At 47.5% G+C, this 14,329-nt stretch overlaps 1 protein-coding gene across 1 annotated transcript; it reads right to left on the bottom strand.

Moving 5' to 3' along the window:
• Nucleotides 1-5,073: 5,073 nt before the first annotated feature.
• On the bottom strand, nt 5,074-5,994 carry LOC121840659 (uncharacterized protein DKFZp434B061-like). Its single transcript, XM_042305214.1, has one exon. It carries the CDS (start codon nt 5,992-5,994, stop codon nt 5,074-5,076), a length of 921 nt encoding a protein of 306 aa, XP_042161148.1.
• Nucleotides 5,995-14,329: the final 8,335 nt, after the last annotated feature.

Below are 14,329 nucleotides of genomic sequence, written 5' to 3'. Positions count from 1 at the left end.
AGAGACTTGTCCCCAAGCCACTCCTGCATTTTCTTGGATGTGTGCTTAGTGACATTGTCTTGTTCGAAGGTGAACCTTCGCCCCCAGGATGAGAACCTGAGAGCTCTGGAGCAGGTTTTCATCAAGGATCTCTCTGTACTTTGCTCCGTTCATCTTTCCCTCAATCCTGACTAGCTTCCCATTCCCTGCCGCTGAAAAACATCCCCACACATAATGCTGCCACCACCATGTTTTACCATACGGATGGTGCCAGGTTTCCTCCAGACGTACCGCTTGGCATTCAGGCCAAAGAGTTCAATCTTGTTTTCATCAGACCAGCGAATCTTGTTTCTCATGGTCTGAGGGTCCTTTAGGTGCCTTTTGACAAAATCCAAGTGGGCTGGCATGTGCCTTTTACTGAGGAGTGGCTTCTGTCAAACAACTCTACCATGAAGGCCTGATTGGTGGAGTGCTGCAGAGATGGTTGTCCTTCTGGAAGGTTCTCCCATCTCCACAGAGGAACTCTGTAGCTCTGTCAGAGTGACCATCGGGTACTTGGTCACCTCCCTGACCAAGGACCTTCTCCCCTGATTGCTCAGTTTGGCTGGACGACCAGCTCCAGGAAGAGTCTTGGTGGTCCCAAACTTCTCCCATTTAAGAACGATAGAGGCCACTGTGTTCTTGGGGACCTTCTATGCGGCAGAAATGTTTTGGTACCCCTCCTCAGATCTGTGCCTCGACACAATCCTATCTCGGAGCTCTACGGACAATTCTTTCGACCCCATGGCTTAATTTTTGCTCTGACATGCACTGTCAACTGCAGGACCTTTATATAGACAGGTGTGTACCTTTCCAAATCATGTCCAATCATTTGAATTTACCACAAGTGGACTGCAATCAAGTTACAGAAACATCTCAAGGATGATCAATGGAAACAGGATGCACCTGAGCAGAATTTTGAGTCATAGCAAAGGGTCTGAGGAAATTCTTAAAACCTATTTTCTCCTTGTCCTTATGGGGTGTCGTGTGTAGATTGAGGAGGAAAAACATTTATTTAATCAAAGAATAAGGCTGTAAGATTTACATTACAGCCTTATTCTAAAATGGATTAAATAAATGTGTAAAAAGTGAAGGGGTCTGAATACTTTCCAAATGCACTGTATACATAATGAGATGTATAGACATTATGGACAGTATATGGATAGAATATGTAGTATGTCTGAAGAATACGTAGGGTAGAATAGTATACTGTATGTACAGCAATAGATAAATAGGATAGGCCTTGACTAGAATACAGTATATACATATGAAGTGGGTAAAACAGTATGTTAACATTATTACAGTGACCAGTGTTCCATGTCTAAGTACATAGGCAGCAGGCTCTGAGGTGCAGGATTGAGTAACCGGGTGGTAGCTGGCTAGTGACAGTGACTAAAGTTCAATGTGGGGTGATGGGTGGAGGCTGGCTAGTGGTGACTATTTATCAGTCTGAAGGCCTTGAGATAGAAACTGTTTTTAGAAGCTGTTTTTCGGTCCCAGCTTTGATGCACCTGTACTGACCTCGCCGTCTGGATGGTAGGCCGTGGCTCGTGGCTCTTGGTGATATTTATGGCCTTCCTGTGTCACTGGGTGCTCTAGATTTCCCGAAGGGCAGGCAGATGAGCTGTCCCAGTTTTCCAGTTTTCTGCTCTCTAATGCTCTCTCTGTCCTTTTCTTTCTTTCTGTCACTCATCGCCTCTCTTCATAACAATGTCACAGTCAGCAAAAGATTTCAACATATTCCTCTCATGATTATACATTTGTGTAGTTTTTCTTTGAAATGTATTTTGATTTTCCCGACATTGCTCAATTGCTACTGAATGTAGCGACTTCTGTGTGACAAAGGGTCTGATTTGAGGGGTCTGATTTGGGGGTCTGATTTGAGGGTTCAATTTGAGGGTCTGATTTGAGGGTCTGGTTTGTGGGTCTGATTTTAAGGGTCTGTTTTGGGGGTCTGGTCTGAAGGTCTGATTTGAGGGCCAAATTTGGAGGTCTGATTTGAGCATCTAATTTGAGGGTCTGATTTGAGGGTCTGGTTTGGGGGTCTGATTTTAAGGGTCTGATTTGAGGGTCTGATTTGAGGGTCCGACTTGGGGGTCTGATTTGAGGGCCAAATTTGGAGGTCTGATTTGAGGATCCAATTTGAGGGTCTGATTTGGAGGTCTGATTTGAGGGTCTGATTTGAGGAGGGCACCTCGTTTTGACACAGCTAATATCAGCCATATGGTCCCAGTCCTTTTTATCACACCTTGGGGAATGTCTGCCCCCCTTTTTGACATGAGTCTGGCTTCCTGCCTAGTGCCATCTCACTCCTAACCCCACATACACACACTATCCTCACCACACTTCATCATGCAAACCACTATACCAGCTTATGTCAACAGCATCCACAGCAGCCTAAGCAGACATAGTGGATCATGTGACATGATTGACATTAAACAACAACAAACTCTACTGTTTTTTTTGTGGAAATGTTGAAATTATGGCATGGAGTGTTTCCCACAGTCTACTAAGGGCAACTCAAATGCCTATTATCATCTATACTGAACAAAAATATAAACCCAACATGCAACCATTTCTAATATTTTACTCAGTCACAGTTCATAGAAGGAAATCAGTCAATTGAAATAAATGCATTAGGCCCTAATCTATGGATTTCACATGACTGGGAAGGGGTGCAGCCATGTGTGGGCCTTGGAGGGCATAGGCCCACCCACTTGGCAGCCAGGCCCACCCACCGGGGAGCCAGGTCCAGCCAATCAGAATTAGTTTTTCCCCAAAAAACTGCTTTATTACAGACAGAAATACTCCTCAATTTGAGAGAAATAAGCTTTTTGTGTGTATGAATTATTATTTTTGTTCAGCTCATGAAACAAGTGGCATTTATATTTTTGTCCAGTGTAGTAGGCTCCTAGGGCGTTGGGGATGGGGTTGAGGATGGGGTTAAACCGTGAGCTACGGCTCCGATGCTCATAGGTTAAATCCTAGTAGGCACTTGTTTTGTCATTTTAGCTTTCTATTTTAACTGCTTTTGACTGACAGATAACATAGAGCAAAATATTCCGTAATTAAAACGGCAACACACTCCATAATATTGCAGCACTCGCCACAATAAAAACGACCAGCCATGCAATATCTCTGTTGCTGCAGGTATACCGACACCTCAAATGTTCTACTGCTTGTGCTCCTGTTCCTCTTATAGAATATTAGCTCAAAGTATTGTGGAGCTCCTGCACATAAATATAACCATTACCGGCACCTAAAATGAGTACCGGCACCTGTTTCAGTCCAAGTCAACCACTGGCTATAATGAGGTGGGGTGTTGTCTTTGGAGATTATGTTGAGTGATTCATGTATAACTGTTCTAAGACATTAGCACTACATAACAACACCATTTGAATCTTATTTTGTTATTGGTCACTTGGTTGTGTGAGAAAAGACACAGACTGGGAGAGAGATGGTTGAATGAGAGAGAGAGAGTGAAGAGAGAGAGGGGGGGGGGAGCAAGAGAAGTAGGTTGCTGAGAATGTCAGGTGCCAGTGTGGTAGGCTGGTGGCTGGTTGATGGTTGCTCTGGGTACATCTAAATGTGCGCCTGGTTGAACACTGTTCTAAATCTGATACAGCTTCACAGCTCTGCTGCTATCATGGCTGCCTGGCTCATGCCTGGCTGACTGACTCACCAGGCCATCAGCAGGAGAGAGAAGCTGGGCATGTCTACTGGTATCAGACTGAAGTCAAAGCCCTCCATCCCTCCATCCCCGTCACCTTCACAAAGCCTTAGTGTCTCCCTCCACTCGGGTGTCCTCCCGCGTCAACCCACGCGTTAGTGACACACGTCTATCCTGGGCGCTGCTGCCATCCCATTCGCCCCCTGTGCCCACGTCCTGTCTGCTTGCGTTGGCACCACCCGTGTCACCACCAGCCACTCGCCACCCCAGCGCTTGTGCCCAGACTGTCTCTGACTCCCTGTGCCCTCCCCAGCGAAGGGGAATTATTGTCACTGGAAGATTTCAAGCGCCCTCGCCATCGTAAGTCAAAGATGAGATGTCACAAACACATTACAGTCTTCAGTGGTTGTCATAAGGCATATTGAAGGGGACAAATGGCTCTGGTTGTGACACTGGCATGGCTGTGTGAAACACGTTAGTGCAGAGTGGTTGGATGGATGAGGGCACCAGTAGTGACAAAGGTTTGCAAGACTCAAATTGGAAGCAGTTTGCGAAATGAATAGAGAAGGGGTGAGGAAACTGGAATAAATGTATGAAACACATTTAAAACACCGTATGCATAAAATAAACAACTTTAAATCAAGGTTTTTCATTAAACAACACATTCTCTGTGATTACCAACTGTTCTGACACCACCTTCTGTATTAGTATTTATTTATTTTTTGCACTGATTTGACTGCCGCTAAATGCCACACCGTGTCCTATGCGATGTATCCTTGTCTGCTCCTTGACCATCTCCCTGGCCTGTGAGTGGTTGTGACGGCAGAAAGAGAGAGAGAGAGAGAGAGAGAGAGAGGAGGAGGAGGAGGAGGCGCCGCCTGAGACCAGGGCCCGCTCTCCTCTCACCTCCCTCCATGTGTAGGTGCAGGATGGAGGATGGATGTATAAATATAAATATTCCCGGCTCCCCCCCCAGGGGCCCGCTTGGTCCAGCAGGGCCCTCGCTGCGCCCCTCCCCCCTCTCCCTCCACACCATCTAATTAGGATGTTGGGCCTTGTTAGGGCCGGCAACCCCAGGGCCTGCTGATACAAAAGTTGATTCTATCAGACGTAACAAGTCAAAGCTACGGGGACAGATGCTAATTTGAATTCATTCAAAGGAAGGGTCAGCTACTGCGACAAACAGAGACCAGGGGGAAAGAGGGGGCAGACTGGTGCTGGAGACCTCACGTCCCCTCATCCCCTCTGAATGTTCACCAACGCACTGGATCTGATGGCAGGTGCACAGTGGATCTGTGAGGTATCAGAGCCCTTATTGTGTAGTTGCCCTCTGTGGGGGATACCGTTTGTGGCAACCTCTGTGGGGGATACTGGCTGTGGCAACCTCAGTGGGGGATACTGGCTGTGGCAGTCTCTGTGAGGGGATACCGGCTGTGGCAACCTCTGTGAGGGATACTGGCTGTGGCAGTCTCTGTGAGGGGATACTGGCTGTGGCAACCTCTGTGGGGGATACCGGCTGTGGCAACCTCTGTGGGGGATACTGGCTGTGGCAGTCTCTGTGAGGGGATACCGGCTGTGACAACCTCTGTGGCGGATACTGGCTGTGGCAGTCTCTGTGAGGGGATACCGGCTATGGCAACCTCAGTGGGGGATACTGGCTGTGGCAGTCTCTGTGAGGGGATACCGGCTATGGCAACCTCAGTGGGGGATATTGGCTGTGGCAGTCTCTGTGAGGGGATACCGGCTGTGGCAACCTCTGTGGGGGATACCGGCTGTGGCAACCTCTGTGGGGGATACCGGCTGGGGTAACCTCTGTGGGGGATACCGGCTGTGGCAACCTCTGTGGGGGATACTGACTGTGGTAAGCTCTGTGGGGGATACTGACTGTGGTAAGCTCTGTGGGGGATACTGGCTGTGGCATCCTCTGTGGGGGATACTGACTGTGGTAACCTCTGTGGGGGATACCGGCTGTGGCATCCTCTGTGGGGGATACCGACTGTGGTAACCTCTGTGGGGGATACCGGCTGTGGCATCCTTTGTGGGGGATACTGACTGTGGTAACCTCTGTGGGGATACCGGCTGTGGCATCCTCTGTGGGGGATACCGACTGTGGTAACCTCTGTGGGGGATACCGGCTGTGGCATCCTTTGTGGGGGATACTGACTGTGGTAAGCTCTGTGGGGGATACTGGCTGTGGCATCCTCTGTGGGGGATACTGACTGTGGTAACCTCTGTGGGGGATACCGGCTGTGGCATCCTCTGTGGGGGATACCGGCTGTGGCAACAGACAGGACGGGGAACTCCATGTAAGGGCAACAGCCGGGTTACATTGTTCTGTACGGCTTCCTCTTGATTTAGGATGAGGATCTGGGTGGAAATGCTATGAGAAGAGGCATAAAGCATTTTGGGTTCAGTCAATCTGCCAGTCTGTATTCATGTCTTGTCTCAAGCTACTTTCCTCGACCTGTCTTTCCCTCCTTCTTTCCCTTCTTTCATCTCACTCTGCATGGACACTGTTGGTTTGTCACAGTTCCACTTCCCCCCTTGTCGTATACCCTGTTCCCTCGCTCCATCCCACCATCCCTCCCTCCCTTTCTCTCTCTCTTCCCCCTGACCTAGTTTTATCATTTGATCCTGACTGGAAGGTTAACCCCTAGAGGGTACACGGTGTCAGCCTTGCGCCACGTCAATTCCCCCACAAAGGGCAGCCTTTGTCACTTCATATTTTCAAGGCTCCAAAAGCAGGGTCTCTTCATTGTTGTTTATGTATATGTATACGTTCTCCTATTGGGCGCCCTCGCCTCCCATCGCCCATTGCCTCCCCTCGTCCCCTGTTGCCAGTCACCAGGTGATCCCGCTACTGCTATTGGCGCTGATAGACACAAGTGCACTCAGTGGGGATCTATATGCCTCTATGCACAAACAATTCGTAGACTGGACAATGAATCTCCCAATCCTTCATAGACTGTTTAGTGTAAACAAAAAATAGATTTGAGTAGTATCTCAGTATTCAGAGTATTCAAAAAAGTGGGAAAAGTTTTGCTCCCTCAACTAGTTTCTCCGATCCCTCTGTCATCCATCTCCTCTGTGGCCTGTGACTCGGAGAGACAGGGCGGTGTACAGGGTGGTTTAATAATGGGAGGGCCTCTGTCTGATGAGACCAGGCACAAATTAGCCAATGTGTTGTCTTTGCCCCGGCCCACATGGCTCGACAGCAGAGTGACTGGTGCCAGGGCGTTACAGGGTGTTGGTGCTCCTGGCAGGAAGTGAGCCTGGGCCCTGGTTGCGACCCGATACGGCCACGGTCAGCACCCATCATGCACTGGGGCCTAATGCTACTGATGAGAGGGACCCCCCCCTGAAGGTCAGTGCATCCGCAAGGTGTGGCCACACAGCGTCAGGATAACCTGAGCTGACAGGCAGGCGCGGCCACACGTGCATATACACACATATACAGTGCGAACACACGTACATACCATAGGAGGCTGGTGGGAGGAGCTATAGGAGGACAGGCTCATTGTAATGGCTGTGTTTGAAACCATTCCATTTATTCCATTCCAGGCATTACAATGAGCCCGTACTCCTATAACTCCTCCCACCAGCCTCCTCTGACACACACATCAAAACTATGAAATAACACATATGGAAACATTTAGTAACCAAAAAAGTGATAAACAAATCAAAATATATTTTATATTTGAGATTCTTCAAAGTAGCCACCCTTTGCCTTGATGACAGCTTTGCACACTGCATTTGGAAGACCCATTTGCGACCAAGCTTTAACTTCAACTTGGGTCTTCCAAATGGACAATGACCCCAAGCATACTTCCAAAGTTGTTACAAAATGGCTTAAGGACAACAAAGTCAAGGTATTGGAGTGGCCATCACAAAGCCCCATAAAAAATGTGTGGGCAGAACTGAAAAGCGTGTGCGAGCAAGGAGGCCTACAAACCTGACTCAGTTACACAAGGCTGAGTATAGCCCACTGATGTCTTGAGATGTTGCTTCAATATATCCACATAATTTTCCTACCTCATGATGCCATCTATTTTGTGAAGTGCACCAGTCCCTACTGCAGCAAAGCACTCCCACAACATGATGCTGCCACCCCCGTGCTTCACGGTTGGGATGGTGTTTTATGGCATGCAAGCATCCCCCTTTTTCCTCCAAACATAATCAAATCAAATCAAAATCAAATCAAATGTATTTATATAGCCCTTCGTACATCAGCTGATATCTCAAAGTGCTGTACAGAAACCCAGCCTAAAACCCCAAACAGCAAGCAATGCAGGTGTAGAAGCAGTGTAAAAACTCCCGAGAAAGGCCAAAACCTAGGAAGAAACCTAGAGAGGAACCAGGCTATGTGGGGTGGCCAGTCCTCTTCTGGCTGTGCCGGGTGGAGATTATAACAGAACATGGCCAAGATGTTCAAATGTTCATAAATGACCAGCATGGTCGAATAATAATAAGGCAGAACAGTTGAAACTGGAGCAGCAGCACGGTCAGGTGGAAGTTGAAACTGGAGCAGCAGCACGGCCAGGTGGACTGGGGACAGCAAGGAGACATCATGTCAGGTAGTCCTGGGGCATGGTCCTAGGGCTCAGGTCCTCCGAGAGAGAGAAAGAAAGAGAGAAGGAGAAAATTAGAGAACGCACACTTAGATTCACACAGGACACCGAATAGGACAGGAGAAGTACTCCAGATATAACAAACTGACCCTAGCCCCCCGACACATAAACTACTGCAGCATAAATACTGGAGGCTGAGACAGGAGGGGTCAGGAGACACTGTGGCCCCATCCGAGGACACCCCCAGACAGGGCCAAACAGGAATGATATAACCCCACCCACTTTGCCAAAGCACAGCCCCCACACCACTAGAGGGATATCTTCAACCACCAACTTACCATCCTGAGACAAGGCTGAGTATAGCCCACAAAGATCTCCGCCATGGCACAACCCAAGGGGGGGCGCCAACCCAGACAGGATGACCACATCAGTGAATCAACCCACTCAGGTGACGTACCCCTTCCAGGGACGGCATGAGAGAGCCCCAGCAAGCCAGTGACTCAGCCCCTGTAATAGGGTTAGAGGCAGAGAATCCCAGTGGAAAGAGGGGAACCGGCCAGGCAGAGACACCAAGGGCGGTTCGTTGCTCCAGAGCCTTTCCGTTCACCTTCCCACTCCTGCGCCAGACTACACTCAATCATATGACCCACTGAAGAGATGAGTCTTCAGTAAAGACTTAAAGGTTGAGACTGAGTTTGCGTCTCTGACATGGGTAGGCAGACCGTTCCATAAAATGGAGCTCTATAGGAGAAAGCCCTGCCTCCAGCTGTTTGCTTAGAAATTCTAGGGACAATTAGGAGGCCTGCGTCTTGTGACCGTAGCGTACGTGTAGGTATGTACGGCAGGACCAAATCAGAGAGATAGGTAGGAGCAAGCCCATGTAATGCTTTGTAGGTTAGCAGTAAAACCTTGAAATCAGCCCTTGCTTTGACAGGAAGCCAGTGTAGAGAGGCTAACACTGGAGTAATATGATCAAATTTTTTGGTTCTAGTCAGGATTCTAGCAGCCGTATTTAGCACTAACTGAAGTTTATTTAGTGCTTTATCTGGGTAGCCGGAAAGTAGAGCATTGCAGTAGTCTAACCTAGAAGTGACAAAAGCACGGATTAATTTTTCTGCATAATTTTTGGACAGAAAGTTTCTGATTTTTGCAATGTTACGTAGATGGAAAAAAGCTGTCCTTGAAATGGTCTTGATATGTTCTTCAAAAGAGAGATCAGGGTCCAGAGTAACGCCAAGGTCCTTCACAGTTTTATTTGAGACGACTGTACAACCATTAAGATAATTGTCAGATTCAACAGAATATCTCTTTGTTTCTTGGGACCTAGAACAAGCATCTCTGTTTTGTCCGAGTTTAAAAGTAGAAAGTTTGCAGCCATCCACTTCCTTATGTCTGAAACACATGCTTCTAGCAATGGCAATTTTGGGGCTTCACCATGTTTCATTGAAATGTACAGCTGTGTGTCATCCGCATAGCAGTGAAAGTTAACATTATGTTTTCGAATAACATCCCCAAGAGGTAAAATATATAGTGAAAACAATAGTGGTCCTAAAACGGAACCTTGAGGAACACCGAAATTTACAGTTGATTTGTCAGAGGACAAACCATTCACAGAGACAAACTGATATCTTTCCGACAGATAAGATCTAAACCAGGCCAGAACTTGTCCGTGTAGACCAATTTGGGTTTCCAATCTCTCCAAAAGAATGTGGTGATCGATGGTATCAAATGTGTGGATATGTGTGGATTATGTGGATATATTGAAGCAACATCTCAAGACATCAGTCAGGAAGTTAAAGCTTGGTCGCAATGGGTCTTCCAAATGGACAATGACCCCAAATAATGATAGACATTATGGCCAAACAGTTCTATTTTTGTTTCATCAGACCAGAGGACATTTCTCCAAAAAGTACAATATTTGTCCCCATGTGCTGTTGCAAACCGTAGTCTGGCTTTTTAATGGAGGTTTTGGAGCATTGGCTTCTTCCTTGCTGAGCGGCCTTTCAGGTTATGTCGATATAGGAATCGTTTTACTGTGGATACTTTTGTAACTGTTTCCTCCAGCATCTTCACAAGGTCCTTTGCTGTTGTTCTGGGACTGATTTGCACTTTTCGCACCAAAGTACATTCATCTCTAGGAGATAGAACACGTCTCCTTCCTGAGTGGCATGACGGCTGCGTGGTCCCATAGTGTTTATACTTGCGTACTATTGTTTGTACAGCTGAACGTGGTACCTTCAGGCGTTTGGAAATTGCTCCCAAGGATGAACCAGACTTGTGGAGGTCTACACATTTTTATTTTTTATTTTACCAAGATGTCAAGCAAAGAGGCACTGAGTTTGAAGGTAGGCCTTGAAATACATCCACAGGTACACCTCCAATTGACTCAAACGATGTCAATTAGCCTATCTGAAGCTTCTAAAGCCTTGGCATCATTTTCTGGAATTTTCCAAGCTGTTTAAAGGCACAGTCAACTTAGTGTATGTAAATGTCTGACCCATTGGAATTGTGATACAGTAGGTTATAAGTTAAATAATCTGTCTGTGAACAATTGTTGGAAAAATTACTTCTGTCATGCACAAAGTAGATGTCCTAACTGACTTGCCAAAACTATAGTTTGTTAACAAGACATTTGTGGAGTGGTGGAAACACAGACAGACACACACAGAATCATAAAAATACACCAATTCTTATGCATACATACAGAGTGGCATAAACACACATAAACAAACATACAATCATACCACACAGACATGGACACCACAAAACACACGTTCATACAAACCTCACACACATACATCTATACGGGGCAAGCACATCAGAAACTACTACTACTACTACTCCATCTGTTTCCTGTCAATCTACAATGGTATTCATTTTTGGAAAGCCCCGAGTGAGCATTCCCAAAGATAATAAAAGTCTATAGAGTCAGAGTACCGCAAACGGGATAGTCCCTAATAACCAGCATGTTCATCTTGTGCATTGCGCTGTCCTGTGCTCACGATCTGAAAATGACAGAAATGGTTAACAACACAGCTAATAGTGTGGAAACGATCCACTGCTTTGTGTCCCGTGTCTCTGTCATGTTGGCTACTTTGTGTGTGTTTGTGTCAAATGGAGGAAAACGTACGCAGAGGCTAAAAGCTGGATCCTTAAAGGTCAAAAACTTGCACATTCTGCACGAGGCGCATAGAGATTGCATGTGTTAGGTTCTCAATAAGCAGAGTTGCCAATGACGATTACTTGTCAACTCCTATTTATGAACAGGGCTTTTCGGCAAACTCTATTTGATAGATTGATGAGCATTCGCCTTGATTCTCTACTCTTTTTTCTGAAGACAGTGACTGCTCCCTGAAGTTGAAAATGTCAAGCCAAATGTCACAGTAGATGTTGGTGGAAGATCAGTGGGAGTCCATGATCCATTATGTGTTAATCCAATTCTCAATATTTTTTCAGAGTATCTGGAGGTATCTGGGGGTCAGTGCCCCTTGGTCCCCAGATGCCCATCATGGTAGCAGGGGAGTGTGTATGTGTGTGTTTTTATGCTCCCTGACTGTCTAGCTTTCATTCCGGTGATTATTAGCGAGCTGGACACAGTCAATAAACTGTATGAATGTAGGTCCATTATCATTTCCACACGGTTTCAATTTGGTTGTAGTCATTTTTAAGTATATTGAGTTCGCCCCCCTCCCCCCAAAAAATATATCCCAGTAAAGAGTATCCACTAGCCTCCCGGGTGGCGCAGTGGTCTAGGGCACTGCATCGCAGTGCTAGCTGTGCCACCAGAGACTCTGGGTTCGCACCCAGGCTCTGTCGCAGCCGGCCGCGACCGGGAGGTCCGTGGGGCGACGCACAATTGGCCTAGCGTCGTCCGGGTTAGGAAGGGTTTGGCCGGTAGGGATATCCTTGTCTCATCACGCACTAGCATCTCCTGTGGCTGGCCGGGCGCAGTGCATGCTAACCAGGTCGCCAGGTGCACAGTGTTTCCTCCGACACATTGGTGTGGCTGGCTCCTGGGTTGGATGCGAGCTGTGTTAAGAAGCAGTGCAGCTTGGTTGGGTTGTGTTTCGGAGGACGCATGGCTTTCGACCTTCGTCTCTCCCGAGCCCGTACGGGAGTTGTAGCGATGAGACAAGATAGTAACTACGAACAATTGGATATCACGAAAAGGGGGTAAAATTTCAACTTTTTTTTTTAAAGTACCCACTCACATCAAAAAGGTGATAGATTGTCTTCCTGTAAATAACAGCTATGACTATAGACATAATATAATTCAAATTCAGTGGGAGTTAGGCTGAAGTAAAGACTGAGGTAAATCAAGGCTGGGGAGTAGGTAGTCAGAGCTGCTGGCAATGACCCTGATGCCACAGAGGAGAGGATGGGGTGGTGGGGTTTGGATGGGGCGGGGGTCTGAAGTGGATAGGTTGGCTGGGGGTGAAAGGAAACACCGGGGTGTTGATCTCCGGGAATGCGGCATGCCAGAGTGCTGGCTCGACAGGCACCAAACCCAAATACCTTTGCCCACCCTCTTCTTGTCTCTCTCTCTACCCCCCTTCTTCCTACTAATCTATCCTGCAGGTTAGCCTTTTTTGTCATGAATCTTGTTCTGGAGGCAGCTCTGCAGAGTGGTCACTAGCTGGCACAGCCACAAAGTTATCAAATCTGATTTTAAACCGAACCTTAACCACGCTGCTAACGCTAATGCCTAACACTAACCTTCAATTAAGACCAAAAAAGCTAATTTTTGTTTTCATTCATTTTTACAATAAGTACATTTTGACTTTGCAGCTGGCCATCTACCATAAATCGCTCAGTTCTGCCTCGAGGACAAGACTCATCCCAATAAACGTCAACCTGCATCTATCCTTGGGGATATGGAGTGGGCCTCAATTGCCCCCCCCCCCTCACTTTCCATAGCCCATGAAATAGGAGAGCACCGCTTCTCCGCTTCCTCCAAAAGGATCAGCGCTCGGCTCGGTCTCCGGACGGGACAGCATTCCTTCCCCCAGCATGCTGTCGCTGGCCGGCTGTCACACCGGGTGGCCAGAATAGCCCTGTGACGTCTGCCCCGGTTACTTGAAAAACCACCTTGTCCTGTGAACTGCGAGAGCAAGGATACACAAGACAACATCCCTGGCCCAGATGTATCCCTATCTAACGCTGAGTGGGTACGGTGGCACTCACAGGCGCAGGGCCGATGCACTGATACATAACATACACACCTGGACAGTTGACAGAATTACACACATTCTCTCTCTTTTGTTCCCTAATGTTGTTATTGTGACCTGATCAATAGAAACAGTTGTCAAAGTTCATGTAGTGCCGACTAAACAATATTCAGTGTGTCCTTCATCCTTCAGTTCATAGATGTGTTGAGTTGTATTTAAGGAGAGTATTATGATTGGGGGGTGGGGGTTACCTGGTGCTCGGGGCATAACCTCCAACTCCATTGAACGGACCAATACCGTATGTGATGTACAATAACAGAACACCATGCTCCTACAGACACTGTGGCACCAGAGATACTGTCCATGATGTATCTGTTGTTAGACGTTTTTACCCGGTCTATACTGGCACGTCCCAGATGGCATCTATAGGTGGGTGACACAGATTGTCAACTCTTCGTTCATATAGGAGTTATCAGAACAAAAGAACAAGGGTTGCCCACCAGCAACCTGGGGACGCTGGTGACTGGGAGGGAAGCGTCCGAGGCGGCGCGATGTCAGTTTTGTTCGCGTTTCACATGATGCGTGTTGACTGCAGCCCTGCGTTTGTCAGAGAAGGTGTCTGCTCTGCAGTCAAAGTGCCACAGCCCCCAGATTGACACTCATTAGTGAGTGCCTCTAAGTTAGGAGCCTGTGGGGGGCATGAGGAGGGCGGCGGGGTGGGCAGGGGGCCGAGGCGAGCGACAAAGGCGAAGGGCCACATCTCACTAAAAATAAATGATGCAAATGATTGATACAGATAGCGGCAGACTGATAAAGCCAGATGACTCAGAATGATTGGGAGGTGGGCTGGGCAAGACCCCTGGTTGGCAAGCTGTTGTCAGTTGGAACGCGGGCTTAAAGCCACC

The sequence above is a fragment of the Oncorhynchus tshawytscha genome, linkage group LG24 (assembly GCF_018296145.1).
Source record: "Oncorhynchus tshawytscha isolate Ot180627B linkage group LG24, Otsh_v2.0, whole genome shotgun sequence".
Taxonomy (NCBI): domain Eukaryota; kingdom Metazoa; phylum Chordata; class Actinopteri; order Salmoniformes; family Salmonidae; genus Oncorhynchus; species Oncorhynchus tshawytscha.
The sequence above is the reverse complement of the archived record's forward strand: the minus strand, read 5'-3'. Positions and strand labels throughout refer to the sequence as shown.

What these genes read in the sequence shown, in the direction of transcription:
- LOC121840659 (XM_042305214.1), bottom strand. Translation starts at nt 5,994, where the DNA reads ATGGAGTTCCCCGTCCTGTCTGTTGCCACAGCCGGTATCCCCCACAGA.